The 20,895-nt window shown below is 47.2% G+C and overlaps 1 protein-coding gene across 18 annotated transcripts in view; it reads left to right on the top strand.

Annotated features, from left to right (window-relative positions):
* The first annotated feature begins 1,103 nt into the window (after nucleotides 1–1,103).
* Nucleotides 1,104–20,895, top strand: part of Cd44 (CD44 molecule (IN blood group)) — an 84,042-nt gene continuing 64,250 nt past the window's right edge. For 17 of the 18 annotated variants that reach the window (XM_076847045.2, XM_076847046.2, XM_076847048.2 and 14 more), the window contains exon 1: nucleotides 1,143–1,303. In XM_076847045.2, the coding sequence (XP_076703160.2) occupies nucleotides 1,231–1,303 (73 nt within the window). In that variant the 5' untranslated portion in view covers nucleotides 1,143–1,230. Of the gene's footprint in view, nucleotides 1,304–20,895 lie in introns of all 18 variants that reach the window. The other variant, XM_076847044.2, reaches the window with a different exon arrangement.

Genomic DNA, 20,895 nt, shown 5'->3' on the forward strand with positions numbered 1-20,895 from the left:
TCCCTCTTTGAGATTTATTGGCCAGGATAAGGGGGGAAAGTGGATTAAGATTTGCAGAAGCAGGATATGTAGAAGCAAGAAAGAATGGGTGAATGGGTGGATGAATGAGAGGATGGATAAAATGATGGGTGGTTATGTTGATGGATGGCAGATGAGTGGAGGAATTCGTACATGGGTGGATGATGGAGAAGAGGATGGTGGAGGGATGCAGGTTCATGAAGAAATGTGGAAAAAGATGTATGGAATGATGGATAAGTTGTATGGTGGATGAGTGGAAGAACTAGTGGTTGGATGTGTGGTTGATCTAGTGGATGTTGGGAAGATGGATGAACATGGTGGATACTGGATGGACAGAAGGATGGATGGGAGGATGTAAAGAAAGATGGTAGATTGATGGATGGGTGGATGAAAAACTACTTGGGAGGATGAATGAGTGTGTAAGTGAGTGGAAGGACTGAGGTATCATCCTGGGACCTGAGGATGAACAACACATGGATTTGGGGAGGCAAATTCCAGCCCTGTGGCTGGCCATCAGTAGCTGCCCCTGACCCATCTGAGCAACACGGACTTCACTACTCTCTTAGGGGAAGAAGGACGAGCGCTCCCACAAGCTCTCCACCCCTCACTCTCCACTATGGCCCTGGAAGCGCCATCTGGGCAGGATTTCGCCATTGCCCCAGCTTCTCTCCCAGGATCTCCAGCCGTTCGCAGGGGAAAACCAGAGAATCCTTCCCAGCCTGACTCAGAGAAATTTAGCGGGAAAGGAGAGGCCAGAGGCAGAACTCAGCGGAGAGGTTTTAGAACTCAGTCATCCTCCGGCGGGGGGCGAACTGGCGGGAGAACCGGGCGGTGCGTCCGGCGGGTGGGCGCCTCCAGGCGCTGCCACGGTCCCTTCCCGGCAGCTCCGATTTACAACTTCCATTAAGAACCGGGCGGGGGCGGAGGGCCAGGGCCGAGGAGGGCTGGTACGTCTTTAAACCGCTGCTGGCTGCTTAGTCACAGCCCCTCGCTTGGGTGTGTCCTTCACTCGCTCCCTCCCTCTTAGGTCACTCTCTCAACCCTGGAATAAAAACTGCAGCCAACTTCCGAGGCGGCCTCATTGCCCAGCGGCCCCCAGCCTCTGACAGGTTCGGTCCGCCCTTGTCGCCGCGTCCTCGGCCCGCACCCCGCCCCGCGCCCCGGGACCCCCCAGCTCCACTTGCTTGCTCTCGCGGTTCGCGCACACACACCATGGACAAGCTCTGGTGGCGCGCAGCCTGGGGACTCTGCCTCGTGCAGCTGAGCCTGGCGCAGTTGCAGATCGGTGAGTGACCGCGGCCGTCGGGGCCAGCGGAGTGGGAACCCAGGACGGCGCCGCGGGAGCTCCGCGGGCAGAGTGGCCCTGGGGGACTGTAGTCCAGCCGAAGGCGAGCGACTTGGGTTGGATTCTGGAAAGCAGGGCTGGGATTGGCGCTGAACTGCCGGTAGACTCTGCTGGTGGGAAGCACCCTTGTGTTGAGAAGAACCGGGAAAGAGAGAGGAGGCTTCGCTGGGCAGGCTGCCCGCGCGCAGTTTTGGGTGAGGTCCTTAGGGCTGGAGCACATGGCCGCAAGTTAACTGTACTCCTGGATGCTTTGCTGGTGTCTGGACTAGCAGGCTCCTGCGCCCAAGGGCTCTCTGAGCCCCGCAGTCTGGTTGACAGGGCAGAGCTAGGCAGGGCACGGGCAGGAGCTGAGGCAGGTACTGGCACTGGGACAGGAGGGCTAGGTGCCTGGGTAAGGTGGCCACGCACTTAGAAGCCTGAGAGCCCTTGGCAATGAGCTTTCCAGAAAGACAACTGAGAAAGTAAGGGTGGCTCCCCCACTGAATCTGGTTTCCCAAGCCCTTATCGCCCCTCCAGTCACTGACCACCATAACTCTTGTGGAAACTTGAACCAGCTCTGAGGCCAGGTCTGGATGTCTATGAGGGACCAGCCCCGGCAGCTGGGCAGCGGCAGGGAGACTCTATAGGAGAGGCAATGACTGGGCCAGCTGCGACCTCCTGGTTCTGCCAATCAGTCAGGGAAAATCCAAACATTGATAGGGCTGCCTGGTAGCCTCGCAGCTGGAGGGAGCTTGGATATCAGGGTAACATCAGGGACCCAGAAGCTAAGGGTCCAGTATCCCATCCAGAGGAGGTTGGGGGCTTTGGGTGACTGTAGAGGGGAGGGGCTGTGAGGTATTCCAGCATGGCTCAACTCCAAGTGTTCCCTCTCTTTGTCTATATATGAACAGATAATTTTTACATGACCGATTTGCTTATCACTAGCAAAATTAATTTTTCTTTCAAGTAGTGCCAGCTGGGTCACAGAGACAGCTCAGCCTACAGTTAATTCTACTCAGCAAATACTTATTAAACCCAGTTCTTAGGAATACCAGGAAAGCAAAAGACAACCCAACCTGTGGGAACTAGAATTTTGATTCCTGGAACAGAAGCAATGCAAATGATGATAACAACAATAACAACAATAATAGCGCTGTGATAGCACTAGTCACTGTTGTATACTTTCACTGTGTTAAATCCTTTACATGTGTTATCTCATTTTACCCTTGCAATAGGAGGAAAACAGAGGCTCAGAGAGGTTAGGTGACTTGCTGAGGTTACACAGCCACAGGTGGTACTGAATATGAACTCAGGTTCATTGAGTTCTGAAGCCTAGGCTTAGAATATGTTAGAATGTACTCCAGGATGGGCGAAGTTGGATAGGATTTGGGGCAGGAGTAGACCAGAGGCCACAGGGAACTGGAGCTCCAAGGGGCCTTTGAAAGGCAGAAATGCTCTTATGGGAGGGGGAGCGGGCAGGAGCCCTGGGCCCAGCCTCAGAGAACAGAGGCCGGGGAGCTTCCCTGAGGCTTCCAGGGAAGGTTGCTGCATGTTACCCACCGGTGGTGTCTTCTGCTTTGTCTCTGAGTATCTTGATTCTTCTTAGCCTGTCTCCTTCTAAAGGGCCCCATCCTTGGGGTTCTCCCAGAGACCAGCAGGCTCACTCCTGCCTCGGGTTTCCTGGTCTCTTGGGGTGCATCATTCACAGAAGGCACGAGAAGTGCCAGCTGCAGTGAGCACCTGGGTCCTGACTTCCGTGTGCTTGTGAAGTTGTTTAAAAGGAACTGAGACTTGAAAAGGAGACGGGACTTAACGGCAGACCCAGGGCTGGGTAGGCAGAGGCGGAAGAAGAAGGAAGGGAGAGGAATGGAATGGCACCGCCATGGCCCATTCTTGGGTGTGGAAGACTCTGGAAGACCATGAAAATGGAAAGGGGCAAGGCTTTGAGCAGAGGAAAGAAAGGTCCAAACTCTGTATCAGAAATCAGAAAGCATAGCAATGGTCAAAGCTCTTTTAAGCACCTTTGAACCTAGAAACTCAGAGTTGGAGAACAGGTACCTTGAATGAGGTGTGGGGAGAAGAAAGTGGCCTTAGAGGCGGAGGAGTCCTCTGTACACCCATCGCCTTCCTCTGTGGTGAAAGGTCAGTGCTAGGGAACTGTACCCCTGGTTTTGAGAAAGAGGGGCGCCTCTGAGAACCCTGCTGCCTGGGGATGGCCGGTACCTTTCTGCTCCCACTGGGGCTTAGAGATGCCTCCATCTGCTGGGAGCCAGGGCTTTGGCTGTGTTCCCATGAAAGGAAACCAGGAAGCAGCGCTGCATCCCCTCGGGGGTTAGCACCGATTAATTCAGTGATTCCCCTGGCACACACGGGGCATCCTGAACACGCTTGGTGTGAGTACGTGAGTTGGAGGCTTTAGCCGCAGGAGAAGGGTCTATTTTCTTCCCAATCTTCCCACGTGGGAGGGGATGCTGGACCACATGAAATTCCTAGTTTATGACACATCCCCTTCCATTCATTCAAGAAATATTCCCTGATTCATTGTCATAAACTCAGAGCGGGGGACTCTAAGCATCATTTAGGGAAACACATACATAACACACACACACACACACACACACACACGCACATCAAAAAATCCCTTCTTTTTCCCAAGGAGGAAGTAGACCATGAAAGAGAGGGACTAGTGACTTGCCCTCTGAGACTGATTAGGGCAGGATACCTTTCATACATTTGGTCTCTAAAATACCTCTATCTTGGAGGTCTGTAGGAGGCTGCCCCAACCCTGCCGAATGCTTGTTTAACACCTTAAATACTGTCTTACCACTCATCCCAAGTCTGTAGTTTGCCCCCACAGTAGTTCTGTTTGAGCTTCATAAAGAATGATAATATGAAGGGAAGCTGGGGGAGGAGGAGGGAAACACTAGGGGAGAATAGTGACCAAATTTTATGGCCACAACAACATGTACATGTACAAATATGTAACAAAGAATTGAATCCATTATTATGTATGATCATAATGCACCAATAAAATAGGAATGAATATATATGTTCCTATTCCATAATATATGTATATAATATATTCCATGATACACACACACACACACACACACACATTATGGTAAAGCAAGTTCATGCTCAAGAACAATTCCACCTTGTCCTGGGGCTTCCGTTGCCTCCTGAGACATCTGTGGATGCCGGTTTTAAAATCTGGCACTTTGCTATTGTACCAGATGGTTCTATGCAAAGCAGGGTCCTAAGTTTCTAGGAAAATAGCACTCACTAAACACCAATTCTATGCTAAACATTGAGCTGGGGGTTGCCATGAGTCTCTTACGTAAGCCTCACAGCAGCCCTATGCACGAGTGTGTTCTTCACTCCATTTTCTTGATAAAGAATTTGAGGCTCCAACTTCACCCATCCTGGAGTACATTCTAACATATCCTCATTTGAGGATATCCTTACCCAAGTTTACAGTGGTAGAGTTATGTTTTCCCCGTGGTCTCAAATCCCCCCAGGTTGAACCTCAGGGCCTCTGCTCCGTCCATTCAGTACTTGCCTCTGGAGAACTTTGGGAACTGTGTGTGATCCTCCCATCCTCCTGTCTTCCGAGGCCAGCACAGCCTGGCATGAATGGCTTTGCCCTCCACCCTCGGGCTGGTTGTGGATTCTTGAATACCCTGCCCTGCCCTGCCCTGTCCTGACTCGTCACTCTGCAGGCCTGGCCGCAGCTGTCAGAGATGTCAGCCTTCTTAGTTGTTGCTAAAATAAGTCAGTCGATTCCCTTATCAGAGTCCAGCTGCCCTTCTAGACATGCTCTCATTTGCAAACTTGGAAAAAATGGAGAGGTTGCTCCCTAAGAGACAAGTCAGGGCAAAGGCCTCTCCTGAAATTGAGAAAGAGGCCCTGCAGATGCTCTCACACTGACCTTGCAGGCGCTTCTTATGCAGCAACCCGCGGGGGCCCTTGGTCACATGCTCATTAGCAGGTTATACCTGCCCCTGGTAAGGGGAAGTCTTGGTTCCCCCTTGGGCTGACATGGTTCTCTGCAAAAGTCAAGGATTTTGAGCCAAAACCAGTGTGGAATGCCAGGTGACATGGGGCCACCCAAGAGATGGTGAATCAGCCTGGAGTCTGCTGATGGTCAGGAGGTTGCAGGAGGCGAGCGAGGCCTCCCCAGCAGCCCAGCCAGGGGCTGAGGGAGAGATTAGCTGTGGTTGTTTCCCCAACACCTCTGTTTTAGTCAACTCCACCCAGACCCTGAAAGGGAAGTGATTCTTGTGAAAGAAGGAGCTGAAGCAGGTGGCAGAGGCCGCCTCCCACAGCGTCGTTTTCAAAGGGGATCTTTTGGACCCCAGAGAGAAATTCTGGGGGCTTGCACAGTGAGATGCCAATGACTCAATTTCCGTTGTGTCTCCGCTTGAAAGAGGACACGGGTGTTCTTTAGGGAGAACTGGTTCCTCCCATTTGAAATTTAAACCCTACTCTCCACTCATGGAGCAGATGAAATTTTTCTTAAAACACTCCCCCAAACCGGGTCTGAGAAGCCAGCCCCATCCGCCAAGAGGAATAGAAGGGGTATTTCTCTTATCTGTCTTCTACAGCTCTGTGGAGCCCCCTGATACCAGGGATCATATCTCCTTCATTTTTTGGAGTTCCAGACCCTAGAGCTGGTACACCTTTGTGACCAGAAACTATTTGTTGAACTGAGTTGAAGTTCTAGAATATAGACCTACTTCTCCATAGGAATGCTAGCTGGCTGGCTGGTCTGCTTAAGAGGCCAGTGCATTCATGTGCTGAATGTACGTGCCATCGGGGTGGGGGGGGGGCTGGCTGGCTTGGCTCTGGGCAGGGCTGAGGGGCAACTGCCTGCCACAGGGCTCATGTTTGGTCAGCCCGAGCAGAGAGCTCACTCATCTGCTTGTGGCTTTAGTGGCTGCTTGCTGTGGCCGGGGAGGGCAGGGTTGTATAGATGGTTAGGCCAAGAAGGGAAAGGGAGAGGATGACACCAACCCCAAACTGAAGCCTCAAAATATAACACTCCCCAGCAGTGCCCAGTGTGGAGGTCTGGCTATTTGGGAGCCTCCATGTTGAGGGTGGAATCCACAGGTGAGAGGCCAACCTAACCCCCACGCCTGCTTCTGAAAGGTGGTGGTGGCTGAGAGAGAAGCCGGAGGGCTTCACAGAAGCTTCTGGCTGTTTCCTGTGGGGCTCTCTGGGAGAGAGAGAATTATCAAGCTGCCTTCCAACATGATGGTGCTGCAGGAAAGAGGCCCATGTGCAGGGAAGCCTGACCTCTGGCAGAGAGCCACACTGACCTCCTCTTCCCAGTTTGCCAAGTGGGAAGTTGTCCACAACTGGGCCAAGTCCTGCCTTCCCATGGGTCCCCTGCCCCATGAGACTCAGACGGGAATTCAGGCACAAAATGAGTGCATGGGTATTACAGGGGACAGAAACTCATGGAACCAGATCTCCCCGAGTTTGGGGTGCACTGGCAACCTGGGTGTGTCCTCCTGAAGCAAGTGTCCTTCATAAGGGCAAGTGTGGGCAGATGGGTCTCAGGTGGGTGTGGAGGGGCTGAGTCACCAACCGCTTTGCAAAACTCAGATCCCTAAAACCTTCCTTGGGTCTTTACCTTTTTAAAATTTTTCTTTCTTTCTTTTTTTTTTTAACTAAAAATATTTTCTATTGGTTCTTTTTAGTTCTGCATGGCAGTAGAGTCCATTTTGACATAATTATACAAACATGGAATATATGTTGTTCTAATTCAGACCTCAGTAGGGTCTCGACCTTTTGAGAGTAAAAGTTAATTGCAAGACTTTGGTATGTGTGTGTGGGTATGCTCATCACCAGTCATTTTGAGCATTTACTATGGTGTCACAGCAAGTCTTTTCTGGTGGTGGCTGAAATTTCATGTTGTTGTTTCAGAGTTCTTGTATCTTCTGCACTTGCTTTTTTTGTGGCTGGTTCTATGTTTCTGAGATACCATCATCACCGTTGGTAATAATAGCAAACACGGTGTGCTGACGATGTGCTAGCACATACCAGTTGCTTCCTGTATGCTAACTCACCACACACCAGCCTCATGAAGGTGATGCTGTTGTTATTCTTCTTATACATATGAGGAAACTGAGCACGGGGAATTTAAGTAACTGGGCCAAGGTCACACAATTGGGATTTGATGGAGCTGGGATTCAGACCCAGCAGGTCTGGCTACAGAGTTCATGCTCTCGGTCAAAATTATGGTGATTTTCCTGGTATATTAAGATTTCAGGGCATCCCCCAAACCTGGATGATTTTACCTGGGAGTATTCTGGTTGTTTCCAAAAACTATTTGGGAATCTGGTTGTGTGTGGGATCATAATGCCCACAGAGCTGGTTTTGCTTTTCCTTTTCAAACACAATGTCAGAGGAGAGAATTGGAATTGCAAAAATGAAGGGGGGAGAAGTCGTCATGAAAACTCTTCCCATTCATACGATGAGTGGCTCATTCATTCCAATCCCTGCATGGAAGTTCTACACTCCTTTACTGATGGGATGTTGGGGAGGGTGTAGGACTGGAGAAGATGGTGAATTGAGTTCACTGTTACGTCAGTATTTCTCACCAGGATGAAAAGTGAAGGCTCTTGATTGGTATTTCTCCATCAGCTAGGACCATGACTCAAGATTGGGCAAAATGGAAATGAACCAACTGAATAGCAGCAAAATGTTGGCCTGTTTAAAAGCCCTAGGTTCAAGGGTCTTCTTTCTATCACTTACAACTGTAGGGAGGAGGCTATCAGGAGTCAGGCTCCCTGCATCCAGGGCACAAAGAACTCAGCCCAAGCCAAGTTTGGCCCAGTAGGTGAACATCAGTCACATCATGGAGCAAGTGAATTTTCTCCGCATACCCCTGGATGAAAAACAAGCCACCCAGGAAGGCAGGAGGCAAAGCCCCTTGGGGACATCTGATTTAGTTTGCAAGACAGAGTCCAGGGAGTTAGCATGGGAACAGGGAAGTGTCCAAGGTTCCCCATCGGTTTTGGTTTGGGTGCACTCAAGCGGGTCTTTGTGCCTTCTGGGAGGACCCGTGCACCAGTCAGAGAGTTAAGCCGCACCTTGTTGTACTTCATCTCCTTGAAGACATGGGTGATGACCGTAATGCCTCTTCACAGGTGTTCACACTATGCAAATTAAGGTGCCAGGGACTAATGAACAGTTCCATGCAGCCTCTGACCTAGAGTGTTGTTTTCACCCATACCTCTCGCCCCACACTTTGTAAACTATGAAAGCATTAAACGAGTGTCTCCTATATGTCAGCCACAGATGTTGCCAGTGCTGAACGTTCCCAGTTCAAAACCCAGAGTCCAGCAGGCCTGAGCACCCATCTGGCAGCCTTCAGAAGACCAGCCCTGTAGCCACTAGGGAGCTGCAGGCTCCACACCTTGGAGGGAGGACAGGAGCCCTGAACATACAGATGCAGACAAGAATTTGAAGAAGAAATCTCTTGCCCAGGAGACTGCCTTTGCACTGGATCCTCTGTGCTGGGACTAGCTGTTTTCATATGTCAGCCTTAGAGGTCAGGTTCATCCCTTTAGGCAACTTAAGTAACTTTCACTTTCCTTTATGATCTTCCAGTTGTTCCCCCTGATAATTTATAAAGACTCTGTGATATGCCTTCAGTTAAAAAGAGGTTCGAAGGATGCCTCTTAGCTGTGTAATGACTCTAAAGTCCCTTAGGGGAAAGCCCATGCCTTGGGTACATTTTTGTACAACTAGAGCTCCCAGCTGTTAGCATATCCCCCCAATTATAGTAAGTGCTAAATAAATACTTAGATGGTTGAATGAATAACATTTCTAGATTTGACTAGGAAAGCAATCCCCATCATTTACCATTTGTGATTTTTATAGGTTTGGTCTAATTCTTTTTCACGTTCTACAGGGGAAAAAATATTTTTCCTAATGCCTCTTGTAATGACTCTTGAACCTTGAAATATCTTTTCTCAGCACTGTCTCAGGTTTTAGTGGATCCTTCTTGAGGTTTGACATATCAGGCAATATAGGGGAAGTTTAGAGCTCATTCGTTTCCTTTAAGTCTGGCTCCTTCTATGCCTCAGTTTTTATTTTTTAATCTGGTTTCATGTATTATGAACTCTAACTCTCATAATCATATTCTCAATATGCTCAGAGAGAGTATGTTGGCTTTTTGGTCACTACGTTAAAAGGAAAATATAAAAAGTGTTGGTTCTTTCAATCCATGATTTAAAAATCTTCCAAACCAAGGATCACCTCCATATAACCACATAGCCCAAAGGAGGAGGCCGGGCCTTGTGGGAGGGTGCATGGAGGTGTTAGGGTTATAAAACAAGACAGACTTCAGTTTATTCCTCTCTCTCCTACGTGGAAGCAGTATGAGCTCAGGCAGTCGCACTGTTAAGCTTCAAGAAAGATATTTTGTTCATCATTTCTAAAGCTATGTGTCTAGTACATAGAAAGTACCCCAAGGGGCTGTGGTTTGGGCTCAGCGGTAGAGTGCTTGCCTTGCACATGTGAGGCCCTGGGTTTGATCCTCAGCACCACATAAAAAAAATAAATAAACAAAATAAAGGTATTGTGTTCATTTAAAACTAAAAATAAAAGAAATTACCCAAAGAATAGAAATGATTGTGCTATTTTAGTTCTGAGTACTGATTCATTATGTGATGTTCAGAAAATCTTTTTTAACCCAACTTTACCACCATTTTTCCATGTTTAAAATGAGAGGGCTGGATTCTAATGGATCTCTCAAGTTCTTTCCAGGCCTTGTGTTCTATAAATTCACCATTCTGTGGGCCCACTAATACCTCAGTTTCATAAAACTTAATGGAAAGAATAACACTATTATAATGCAGTACCAAAAAAATGTGATGTCTGGTTTATATTAAGTGTCAGAAGTGAATTATTGGTCCATGCCAGAAACAAGCATATGGACCCAGTTACCCTATAAATGCCAATAAGCCAGAATGACTCCGAGGGAGAAGGCACGTTGCCCGGAGTCCTCCACTCTCATCGCCTGGGGAGTGGACAGCTGAAGAAGCTCAGGTCAGAAAAGTTGACATGTCCCACCCACACAGCTGACACTCCAGGAATCCAGGCCTAGAGTTACCTGTAGGTTCTAAATGCAAGGTCCTTTAAACTGTCCTTCTGAAACATTGCTCCAAGTCAGAACAGCCAGCTCATAAAGGAAAGAAAAGATGGTGTCTTCACTCTTAAAGCTCCAGGAACACCTTTGAATTCTCAGCTTCCCTAAAGGAACCCTGCAACATGAACCACAACACTCAGCCAAAGCTCAACTTGGAGGATGAGCTTTAGTATCTTATGGAAAAACAATATGAGAATCTTAAAGAAAAAACAGAAAAGAAAAACAAAAGTACAAACCCATGTATGCACATATATACTACCTACATATAAAATTTAGTCAAGGCTCTGAGTTAGACAGGTCTGTGTGTTCGTGAGCTTCTACGGAGAGTCTCCCAGACTCCCTCTAAGTTTGTTTGTTTTCCCAGGAAGCCAGAGAAACTCTTGCTCTAAGTGGGCAGAGGAAAAAAAAAAAAAAAAAAAAAAAAAAGGAGCCTAAAGACTTTATTACTGAGGAGTTTGTCTAAATGGGTCAGAGGCTAAATCCTCTGTCTGGTTCCAGTCTTCTATCAGTCACTGAAAATCCTGGTCAGATTACAGCCTATTCTGATTGTTCCCAATTCACACCCATCACGAATCCTTTGACCATGGGTTTGGGTTGAAATTAAATTCCAGATGGGTTCAGGTCTCATGTCACATACAATGCCCTCCATTAGGGTTGAATGTGGTTGAGCCATCTGGATCTCCAGCTCATCATTCAGACACAAGTATTATTTTAGGAGAATTGAGAACCCACACATACCCAGCCAAGGTCTAGCATTTCTCCCTTAGACACAGGATGACAAGGGCAAGGTCCTTCCCTTATTGGTTGTTTCTCTTTCCCCAGTTGTAAAATGGTGACAAACAGACCCCTTTAGCTTATTAGAGTGTATGGTGTGATTGGTACTATGGAAAGAAGTGGGGGAGGTAGAAGAGCTAGTTTCCTCAGAATTTTACAGTTTAGTAGAAGAGAAGTTTAGTAGGTGAAAGAGTTGTACCTAAGAGCAAATAACCAAGTGTTGGTAGATCAGAAAACAAACAAACAAACAAACAAAACCATCATCTTCCTGAGCTGGGACTATATGGGAAGGCTTCAAGAATTTGAGGATGACTTGAATGTGGAAAGAAGGTGGATACAGAAGAGGAGAGAAACCCCAGGACAGGATAGAGCATGGACCAAAAGTTTAAAGCAGGAGAAATTAATATGACTGAATCAGGGACAGCAGAGGGGTCAGCCTGCCTGGATAAGAAAGTCCATGTTGGGGCTGGGGCTGGGGCTGGGGCTGAGTGGTACAGCACTCACTTAGCATGTGTGAGGCATTGGGTTCGATCCTCAGCACTGCATAAAGATAAATACAATAAAGGTATTGTGTCTATCCACAACTAAAAATATTAAAAAAAAAAAAAAAGGAAAGTCCACTTTGAAGAACAGTGAGGGATAGCGTTGGACTGATTCTAGGTAATTGGTTAATAGTGGCACTGCATTACTAACTTCCCTAGCGCAGAAGTCTGATGACTTATCTGTCAGGGCTAACAGAGTTTCAAAGCAAGACAGCTTCAGTATCGGCCGAGAGAGAACCCTGACAACTTGACCTGGGTTAGAAAGTGGCAGTTTAAGTGAATCCCAAACAGTCCTTAGCAGCCATAGCAAGTAGAAGTCAGCTCTTGTGACATTTCCTACTGACTCCCAGAGGCTTTCTGAAGTGCTGTACTAAGAAGTCAAACCTTGACTCAGCTACAGAGAGTGCTGTGATCCATTAGTGATGTCTGCCATGGGCAAAAAAAAAAAAAAAAAAAGGAAGATTTGACCCCCAGGTGATATCACTGGGCTATCACCATAGTAGAGCAACAGCTTTCTCCAGCTTATGCTTCTGATCGTTAGTATAGAATGTTCTGGGAGTTCAGTCATTCCTGAAGGTAGCCAACTAGCCACACTGTCGGCTCCACCTCCTTTCAGAGCAGTCTAAAAACAGTCTTACTGAGAGTTGCTTGGGCCTTCTCTTATGATTCACCCCCATTCTGTTTTCCCATCACCCCAAGTGCAGTTAGTTGCTGGGAGTCAGGAATCTCCTCTGAACAAGGGCCAGGCTTCCTGGCAAAGGGTGCCATCTCCGCATCGCCTTCTCCATCTGCAAACCGAGAAGACAAAAAATGACGCCTCACCCATGGGGGTGATAGGAGGAATAACAAGCTAATGGGGAAAAAGCCTTTGAAGATGAAAGGGTTGTACGTTGCATGTTAATTACAACTTTTATCAGCCCTGGAGCTTCTGCATTCTCAGCTGCCACGGGAGCTCTGCTTTGCCTCCCAAATGCAAAAAAATAGCAGCTTCCCGTGGACGGGCCCCACTGGGTCCTACTTGTAGCATCCAAAGTCAAGAAATCTGGATTCTGAACTCAGGCTGGCCAGCCAGCTTTGGGCCACTCAAGTTTCCTACTACTCATCCCCAAGGGGAAAAAAAATAGTCTCCCTACCTGGACAGGTAAGATAAGATAGAACCAAGGTATAAACAAAGGGCTCCATCAAGAGTCTACTAGAAATAGCCCCTGGGTAAGATTAGGACACTCTGCTCTAGTTCCCACCCTGTGAAAGCCTAATTGTGTGACCTTGGGCTATTGGCTCCAGTCTAATGCTTCAATATACTGTGTGAACCACCAGGGGATAATAATCCCTCTGCCTCCCCCAGACCTCTCCACCTTGGCCTCCTGGTGTGAAAGTGTTTTGTGCTGGTAGGCAGGAGCACGTGATGTAAAACTACAAGGTGCTATTATTACCTGAGGTGAATTTTGCCTTTATCTATGGCTCCTGTTGCTGGATGACCCCAATCATTGAAACTGTATTCTTCGGAATGCTCACCAACCTTCTGGGAGCTGCCTGCCATCCCCTGCTTATCTAGGAGGGCCCAGTCCTGGCTCAGACATCTTGGTTGTGGCCATTTCCTGAGGCATGAAAATTCATTCAGGCTGGCAGGGGACCAGGTACTCTGCCAAGATGGGTCTCAATGCCTTTGCGGGGGTAACTCCATAGAAGCACTCGGTGGGATGCTTCTCAGATGCTTTGCTAGGGTTGATGGGTCAGCTCGGAGGCTCAGGTTGAATGGAGCCTACACAGTAGCACTCAGAAGTAGAGAAAGAGAGGAAGGGCCCTCTGTGCGAAATTCGCCTGGCCTGGTGACCAAAAGTCAAAGACGATGGCATGTCAGAGTGGAAGGGGTGGTAGAAATAGTTTTATTGGACTAGACAAGGAAACAGAGCCTCGAGGACTTCAAGGGACTGGCTCGAGGTCATACAACTATTTAGTAGCAAAACGATCTGACTCCCGGACCTTTCCATTTTGTCCTCTGAAATGATAGAGGAGAAGGCACTGAGCAAGAGGACAATGGGCTGAAATTTCCCCAAGGAGACCTGAAGTTCACAAACAGAGGAAGACTAAATAAACGGTGTTTTGGTGACACAATGGGAAACGGTGAGGTGATTCCCCTCCGCTGGAGCCCGCGCAGCGCTGGACCTGGTTTCCTGTGACTATCTTGCATGTCCTTATTTGGTATCTGTTTTGATCCTTTTTTGCCTTAATGAACCTTTGGATCCAAAGGGCCCAAGAGCAACCTGGCCTGGGTTCTGCTCAGCCTCTCTGAGCAGTTCTATGAGTTGGATCAACAACCAGGGGTTTTCAAATGATTTTGTTTTTCACTCAGGGTGTATGCATGGAACACCGGTGTGTGTTCTGCTCTGCTAGGCATTGGGGTACAACTTGAAACCAGAGAGGCACGGCCGCTTCCGTGATAAGCTTACAGTCCATCGCCGAGACAGACGGTAAACAGCTAATAAGCCCCTATTTAATTATACTGTGTAAGTGTTATAAAGGAGAAGCCCAAGGTCCTGTGAAAGCGTGCAACAGGGAGCTCCCATCCAATCTAGGCCTCTTAGAACCTCCAGGTTGCCAGGTCCCCACAGTTCCTGGAGGACCCCACTTGTTGGATTTCTCAGAACCCTTCCTACTCTCATTTTGAGGATGGGATCAAAGCTTCCCACGGCAGCTCTAACTAGACTGTCCCCTCTCCTGACTGCCTCACAACTGGGTCCTCTGAGTAAGAAAGCAAGAAAAACACAGTTTCACTCCTCAAAAATTCTGAGAGCTGCTGGTTTGCCCTACCTGCTCTGCAACAGACAACGATGGGTTAAGAACCATGGGACCCTCCAAGCCGACTCTGGATTTTAGAAGCAGAGATGGGTTGAGAACCATAGGACCCTCCAAACTGACTCCGGATTTTAGAAGCAGATGGTGGAAGAGCATAGGAACCCAAATTCTAGAGAAAGAGAAAAAAAAAGGGGGCGCCATGTGGCTTGGAAGTCATTTTAGGCAGGGAAAGGGGAGGGTGTCATAACTGACTTAGGATCTTGAGTGTTGAATTTTGGTTTAGGGTTAAATCTCATCCATTTGCTTGACCCTTTCTTGGTCTTATAGCTGAAGCTTGGAACCAAGGTTTACTTAGCATATGTGTGCAGGGGGAGGGTGTTGCAGAATGACTTCTGGTGATTACGCAGGTGCATGTCGTGTGTCCAGGCAGGAGGAAAGGCAGGAACTCTGGGATATGAATGTCCAGCATCTGGCTAAAAGGGCCTCCATGTTTTATCTCCTTTGCTTCTGGTGACTTCTTGGGAGATGACAAGAGCAGATTCTTTCAAAACAGTGATACGGATGTGGCATTATTTAAGATCCTGTCAAATGTATGCACAGTCAATGATAAAGATATGTAACAATTGGTGGAGTGTAGGCAACTACTAATCCAAATGATCAGTGGTCAACAGCTGTGTCTGGTAAATGAGAACAGATTCAAGGTTATCCCCCACTAAGGGCACAAATATCTGTCTCACCACATTGAGTCAGATGTACTTTCTTGGATAGGAGAGTGAGGGTTATAACTCCCATGACTAAAGAGAAGCTGCAATCCATCTATGCATCAAACTATGAGATTGTTATCCATTGGGTCTTGGTTTGCAGCTATCGGTGCAGTGTAAGTAACAGAGCAATCAACTCTCCTAAAGTATTATCTTCCACAACAAGAAGTCTGGGATAAGACCATTCCAGGAGTTCAGTGATATTGATATTGATATTGGAGGAATGGTTTTTCCAGAAGTGCTTGATTGACTTCTGTTTACTTCTCATTGAACAAGTGGGATCACATCCCTAACCAGTCCCTGATGAGGAGAAACTGGACCTTAATGCTTCACCAAGGTCAATCATAACCTGTCCACTGGAGCTAGGAGTCTGGGCTTCTGCCCCCGCCCCAAAGCACAAGTTGAGGGTTTCCAGACAAAAGTTGGGTTAGTCAGAAGAAAACCATATTGCAGTGATAACAATGTGCATTAGAGTCAGTAAGAGCCACTTGGTGGAGTTGTGGTTTGAAACTCTATCTGGGCCAAAGAAAAAAGGTACAACTAAGTTCTTGCTTTCCTGAGCCACATCCTCCACTTTTTTTTTTTTTTTTTTTTTTCTGGGAAGACTCACTTAATGGATAGAATCCACATGGAGACACAATATAATTTGAGGCTTACATGGTCTTTGGCTTATTCTCAGTCATAGTAGTCACAACTTTATCCTTTCTTTTCTCCCATAAAAGGAAATAACTTCAGGGAATAACCTTAAGTTTGTTATAATTCCAAAAAATAGTCTATCTTTTGCATACTTGAGCACTTTATTATTAGAAACTCAGTATTTAATAGGCCATTTCAGCACTGTTGGAATAGCACCACACCCCAGGACTGCTATCATGATCCATTAACAACCAATCACCATGGCCTTGGATGAGCATCTCATCCTGTAAATTATGAAATGACGACCCCCAAGAGATATGGCTGGCTTCTTTTTTCTATTACACTTTTCTACTGGAGTGTTTTAATGGGTGTGAAGTGTTTTCGTCTCCATTATCTAATCTGGTCTTTACATTAATTTTGTGGTTGGCATTATCATCCTTTTGTATGGGAGGGAAACTTAATGACTTTCCCAAGGTCGTTACAAGTCAAGGTCATAGCTAATTAGGACAGGATGGAGATCTGAACCCCAGAGCTGATGTTCATGTCACCACACAACATTGGCTCCCCATGGATCTTATTTGGTTTTTAGGAGTCTGGGATTGGCTATTGAATTTTGGATTAATTGGTCTTTCAAAGGCAGAATCCTTCCTAATAGTTTCTTTGAGTTCAAAACTCAAGGGCCCAACATCTTGGCCTTTTAACACACCCAAAAATGAACAGGAGGGTTTTCTGGGCCAGTTCCCTGCCTCTATACACTTAGCACATGAATGTAACATCCTGGGGGAGGCCTTCAGGAATTTTTTGTGTGATTTTCACTTTTTTTTTTTAACACTTAAACAAAGTTAAAGGATCTATGATGACTCTATTCACATGTGTTTATAGATGGTTCTCACAGATGTGGTTGTTTCTTGCACAGGAAGGAAGCCAGTTCTTCTTAGTATCTAACCATGAAGAACTAGAAGAAATGGATTCTATTAAGCCAAAATGACTTATGCTTTATTTTGAGGCTGAATTTCCAGACTGGGAGCCTTGTTGAGCATTAGCCTGGCCAGCTAGTTCTAAATCCACCCCTCAGTCCTAAGCTGTAGTGCATTTCCTAAGGGAGGCTTCCCATGGGGACAGCAAGGGCCCTGGAGAGGAAAGGCTTCCGATTATAAGAAGCTTTCTACTGCAGCAGGCATTTCTGCTAGAATACTTGTCGTGCTGTGGGGTTGACTTGTTTAACATCTGTCTTCCCCACTCAACTGTAACTTTATGTTACCGTGACCTTGTCTGCTTTATCTGAAGTCCTGGTCCTACTAGCACATGTCTAGCACATGAAGGCACTGGACAGAACCTTGCTTGCTTGGTTGGAATTGGGGTTCTCTTTTGGAAGGCCTGTATCCACTTTAGTGTTGGGGAGGTTTGGATGAGATTGTGTTTTACCATGATGGATTCAGGTTAGGATTTCCAAATTCAACTTTTAATAATAACTTTATGGGCCAGGTGCAGTGGCACTCACCTGTAATCCCAGCAGCTCGGGAGGCTGAGGCAGGAGGATCACGAGTTCAAAGCCAGCCTCAGCAACAACAAGGCACTAAACAACTCAGTGAGACCCTGTCTCTAAATAATACAAAATAGGGCTGGGGATGTGGCTCAGTGGTTGAGTGCCCTGAGTTCAGTCCCTGGTACCCCCCCCAAATAACTTTATATCTATTAATCTCTATCATCTATTATCTATCTCTGTCTATCATCTCTATTACCCATTTCTCCATCATCTATCTTCTATTTATTCCTATTTCAATAAGAGACAAGTGTGTAAAGAGCGAGGGAGGGCCAGCCAGCAGGCCACCTCTCTCTCCTCCTTCTTCCCCGGGGCTGTGTGCCTCCCCACTTCTCTCGCCAGCTTTGTTAAGTGGCACTGTCTAAGAGTAGTGTCTCCCATGGTTTCCCGCAAGGGCCCCACAAGGGAAGCCGAATAAATGCAACATCTCATCACGTAGGATGGATGTAAAGGACAAGGGGGAAACTCTCTTCCAAAAGGAGAAAGTTGGGACAAGGTTCGGGGACGCAAACCAGGCTCCTTCTTTACTGGGGACCGAGAGAGGAGCTCCCTGCAGGTCCCTCCTGGGACATGTGGCAGCTCCTTCTCCCTTCCAACAAGCACCATCAGGTAGCTCACGGGCTCCTCCATCCTTTTGAAGCCTGTTGGAGCTTTCTGTTTTTATATTGTTTGGATGGTTAAAGTCAACAGCCACTTTTGTGTTCTGCATTGTTTGCATTGTTGAAAACTTTGAAAAACCCATCTGGTTTCTTCTCCAAAAGAGCTTCCCAGACCTCCTGGGATATGGTCAGAAACAGGCCCCTCTTTAAACAGGCACAGGAAACAGTGTTTCAAAACCAGGTCTCTATCTTCTTCTAAAGGCTAGACTGAGCACAATTACTCCAGCCTACATACTTGAGTCTCTGGGCTATTGGGGATCCTCTGATGTCCTGGGCGCTCAGAAAGCACTGTGGACCCTGTAGTGACAGCTACATTCGAGTGCTGTCACTCAACAATTACGTCTCTTTAAGCAATTCATTTACCTGCTCAGTGCCCTGATTTTCTCATCTTTAAAACAGAATTATAGTACCTATAGCTTAGGATCGTATTAGGACTGATGTGAGGGGGTCCATGAAGCCCTTGATAGAATTTCTGGCACGGAGTAAGCACTCAACAGTAATAATTATGATGGTTGTTATGATCATAACAATCATAGGCCTCTCCCTTCACCATTCACCCCTGACTGTGCTCCCGCCATACTCGAGAAGGCTTCCAGCTGCCTTTGACAGATTTCCGTTCCATTTCTGGGCATAACGTTTGCTAATAAAATCTCCTTTAATTTGGTGGGGCGGGCACCCCAGCGTGCTGACACACACATGTGCTTACTGGAACCGCTGCGGCAGAGCAGATAAGGTAGGCCGGGATGTTCCAGGAAGCTTTGCTGGAGCTGGTGAAGGCAGATGAAGGCGCACACTCCAGGTCCTGTCTTTACTTGCACAATTACAGTCAACCTCCCAGGCTGCTTGTCTCAGCAGGATCAAGCCTTTCCTGCCTTCTGTCTTGGCAGTTGGTGGTGGGGCTGGAGGAGGAGATAGCAGTTTCCTCCCTCTGGGGAGGAGGTGTTTCTTGACAGTGCTCTCCCTGGTCTCAGACGACAGAAGAGCCCTCAGAGGGGCTTTAACTTGGTAGCTTCCTTCTCATACGGGGAGTTCTGGACTTTTCCAGAACCTACCTCCTCCCCTAGAGCCCCAGCTTGGAATCTGTGGGTTGCCCATGGGGAGGGGGCAACTTCTGAGTACCTGAAAGTCCTGTCAATCATTAGGTTGTTCGGTTCTCTTATCTCCAAAAACACTTCATTTTTCTTTAACTGCTTAGTTCTGCTCCCCTCTAGAGGAAGGGGGGTCCGACCACTCTAGGCCACACCTCAGAAGTGAGTAAGACTTTTGCACTTTTTCATGGGAGTGTTTGCATCTAAGGCGGGTTCTCATCTTGCTTTTAATTTCATGAGGGTGGCTTTAGGCTGTTGCTTGGCACGAAACAGCAGATAATCAAAGTGTAAGTGATTTTTTGATGGCATAAATATATTATAAATTTAGAACCTATGGGTCCTCTCAGTATTGGGGAGCGCTAAGGCTGGTTGCTCAAAGTTTTATCTTCTGGGGGAAGAAGGAAAAGATTGACATCTATGGAGGACCTGTTAGGATACCTCCTGCATACTGATTCTTAACATATATTATCTAACTCCCTTTCACTTGTTTTTTGAGCAAATATATCTGGAATGAATGAGTGACTGAATTTCATACAAACCACGTTTACAGGCTGAGCAACTTAGGCTCACAGAGGGGAAGTGCTTGCCTCAGATGGCTCAGCTCTTGTGTACAGGCCTGGAATCGAATTCCGAGTGACCTTCTCCCTGTTAACATTACACTGCAAGTTCCCACTCAGCTTTATGGGGTTAAAACTCATCTTTCAATCCCAGAACTTAGAGGCCTTGAAAATTCAAGGATCTCTTTTTCTAAGAATTTTGATTTTTTTTTTTTTCTTGGCTCCTAGAGTATTAAGAGACTTGACGTAATGTAAACTGGCCAGCATCTTTGGGATAGGAGGTGATGGGAACTTCCCTCTCCAGACTCTTCCCAGGGCTGTGGGGCCTCCAAGACCACCAAAGATCAGGGAGTCATCGGAGGGGCCGTCTGCTCAGCAGCGCCGGAGGACTGTCTCAGGAAGGAAGAATGCTTTGAATTGGCCCAAAATGCTGAAATGCACCACAAGGAGCACTGGTGATGTTTGCAGTAATTGAGAAAGAGCCTCTCTAAGGAGATCAGTCACTGTGTGCCCGCCTCTTAATAGAAACCACTCGTTCCCTCCAGCATCCAGAAGGCCAGCAGTAGGCCTCTGTGCTCAGAGGCTTTGTTTGGTGTCATCTGAGAGCAAGGCACTCTCTCTCTCTCTCTCTCTAGTTTCGTCTATTCTTTCTTTTTACTGGCCAGAATACCCAGCCTGGCTATCCTCTGCACCATAGCCACCTTGATACAGTGAAATGCCACTGTCCCACGGGTAAGAGGGAGCCATTTGGGTTCCTGTAGTATTTGGAGGGTAAGTTAGGAGGAAACCCAGGCTTCTCTCAGAGGCAGGGAGGTAGGTTGAGGCCTGGAGGCCATCAAATCCAACTGCTTGCTTGTCTGATGAAGAAACTGATTCCCAGGGAGGCGAAGTGACTTCTCCAAGTGCTTGAAGCTTCTCAGTAAGCGGCTTGACACCAAACCCCGTGTCACTGGAATTTCAAATTAATATTTTTCCCACTTTAAAAAAAAAAAGACATTTATTGGGTATCATACTGTGTGTGGGACTCTGGGATGTGA

Source organism: Callospermophilus lateralis, chromosome 2 (genome assembly GCF_048772815.1).
Source record: "Callospermophilus lateralis isolate mCalLat2 chromosome 2, mCalLat2.hap1, whole genome shotgun sequence".
Lineage (NCBI taxonomy): Eukaryota > Metazoa > Chordata > Mammalia > Rodentia > Sciuridae > Callospermophilus > Callospermophilus lateralis.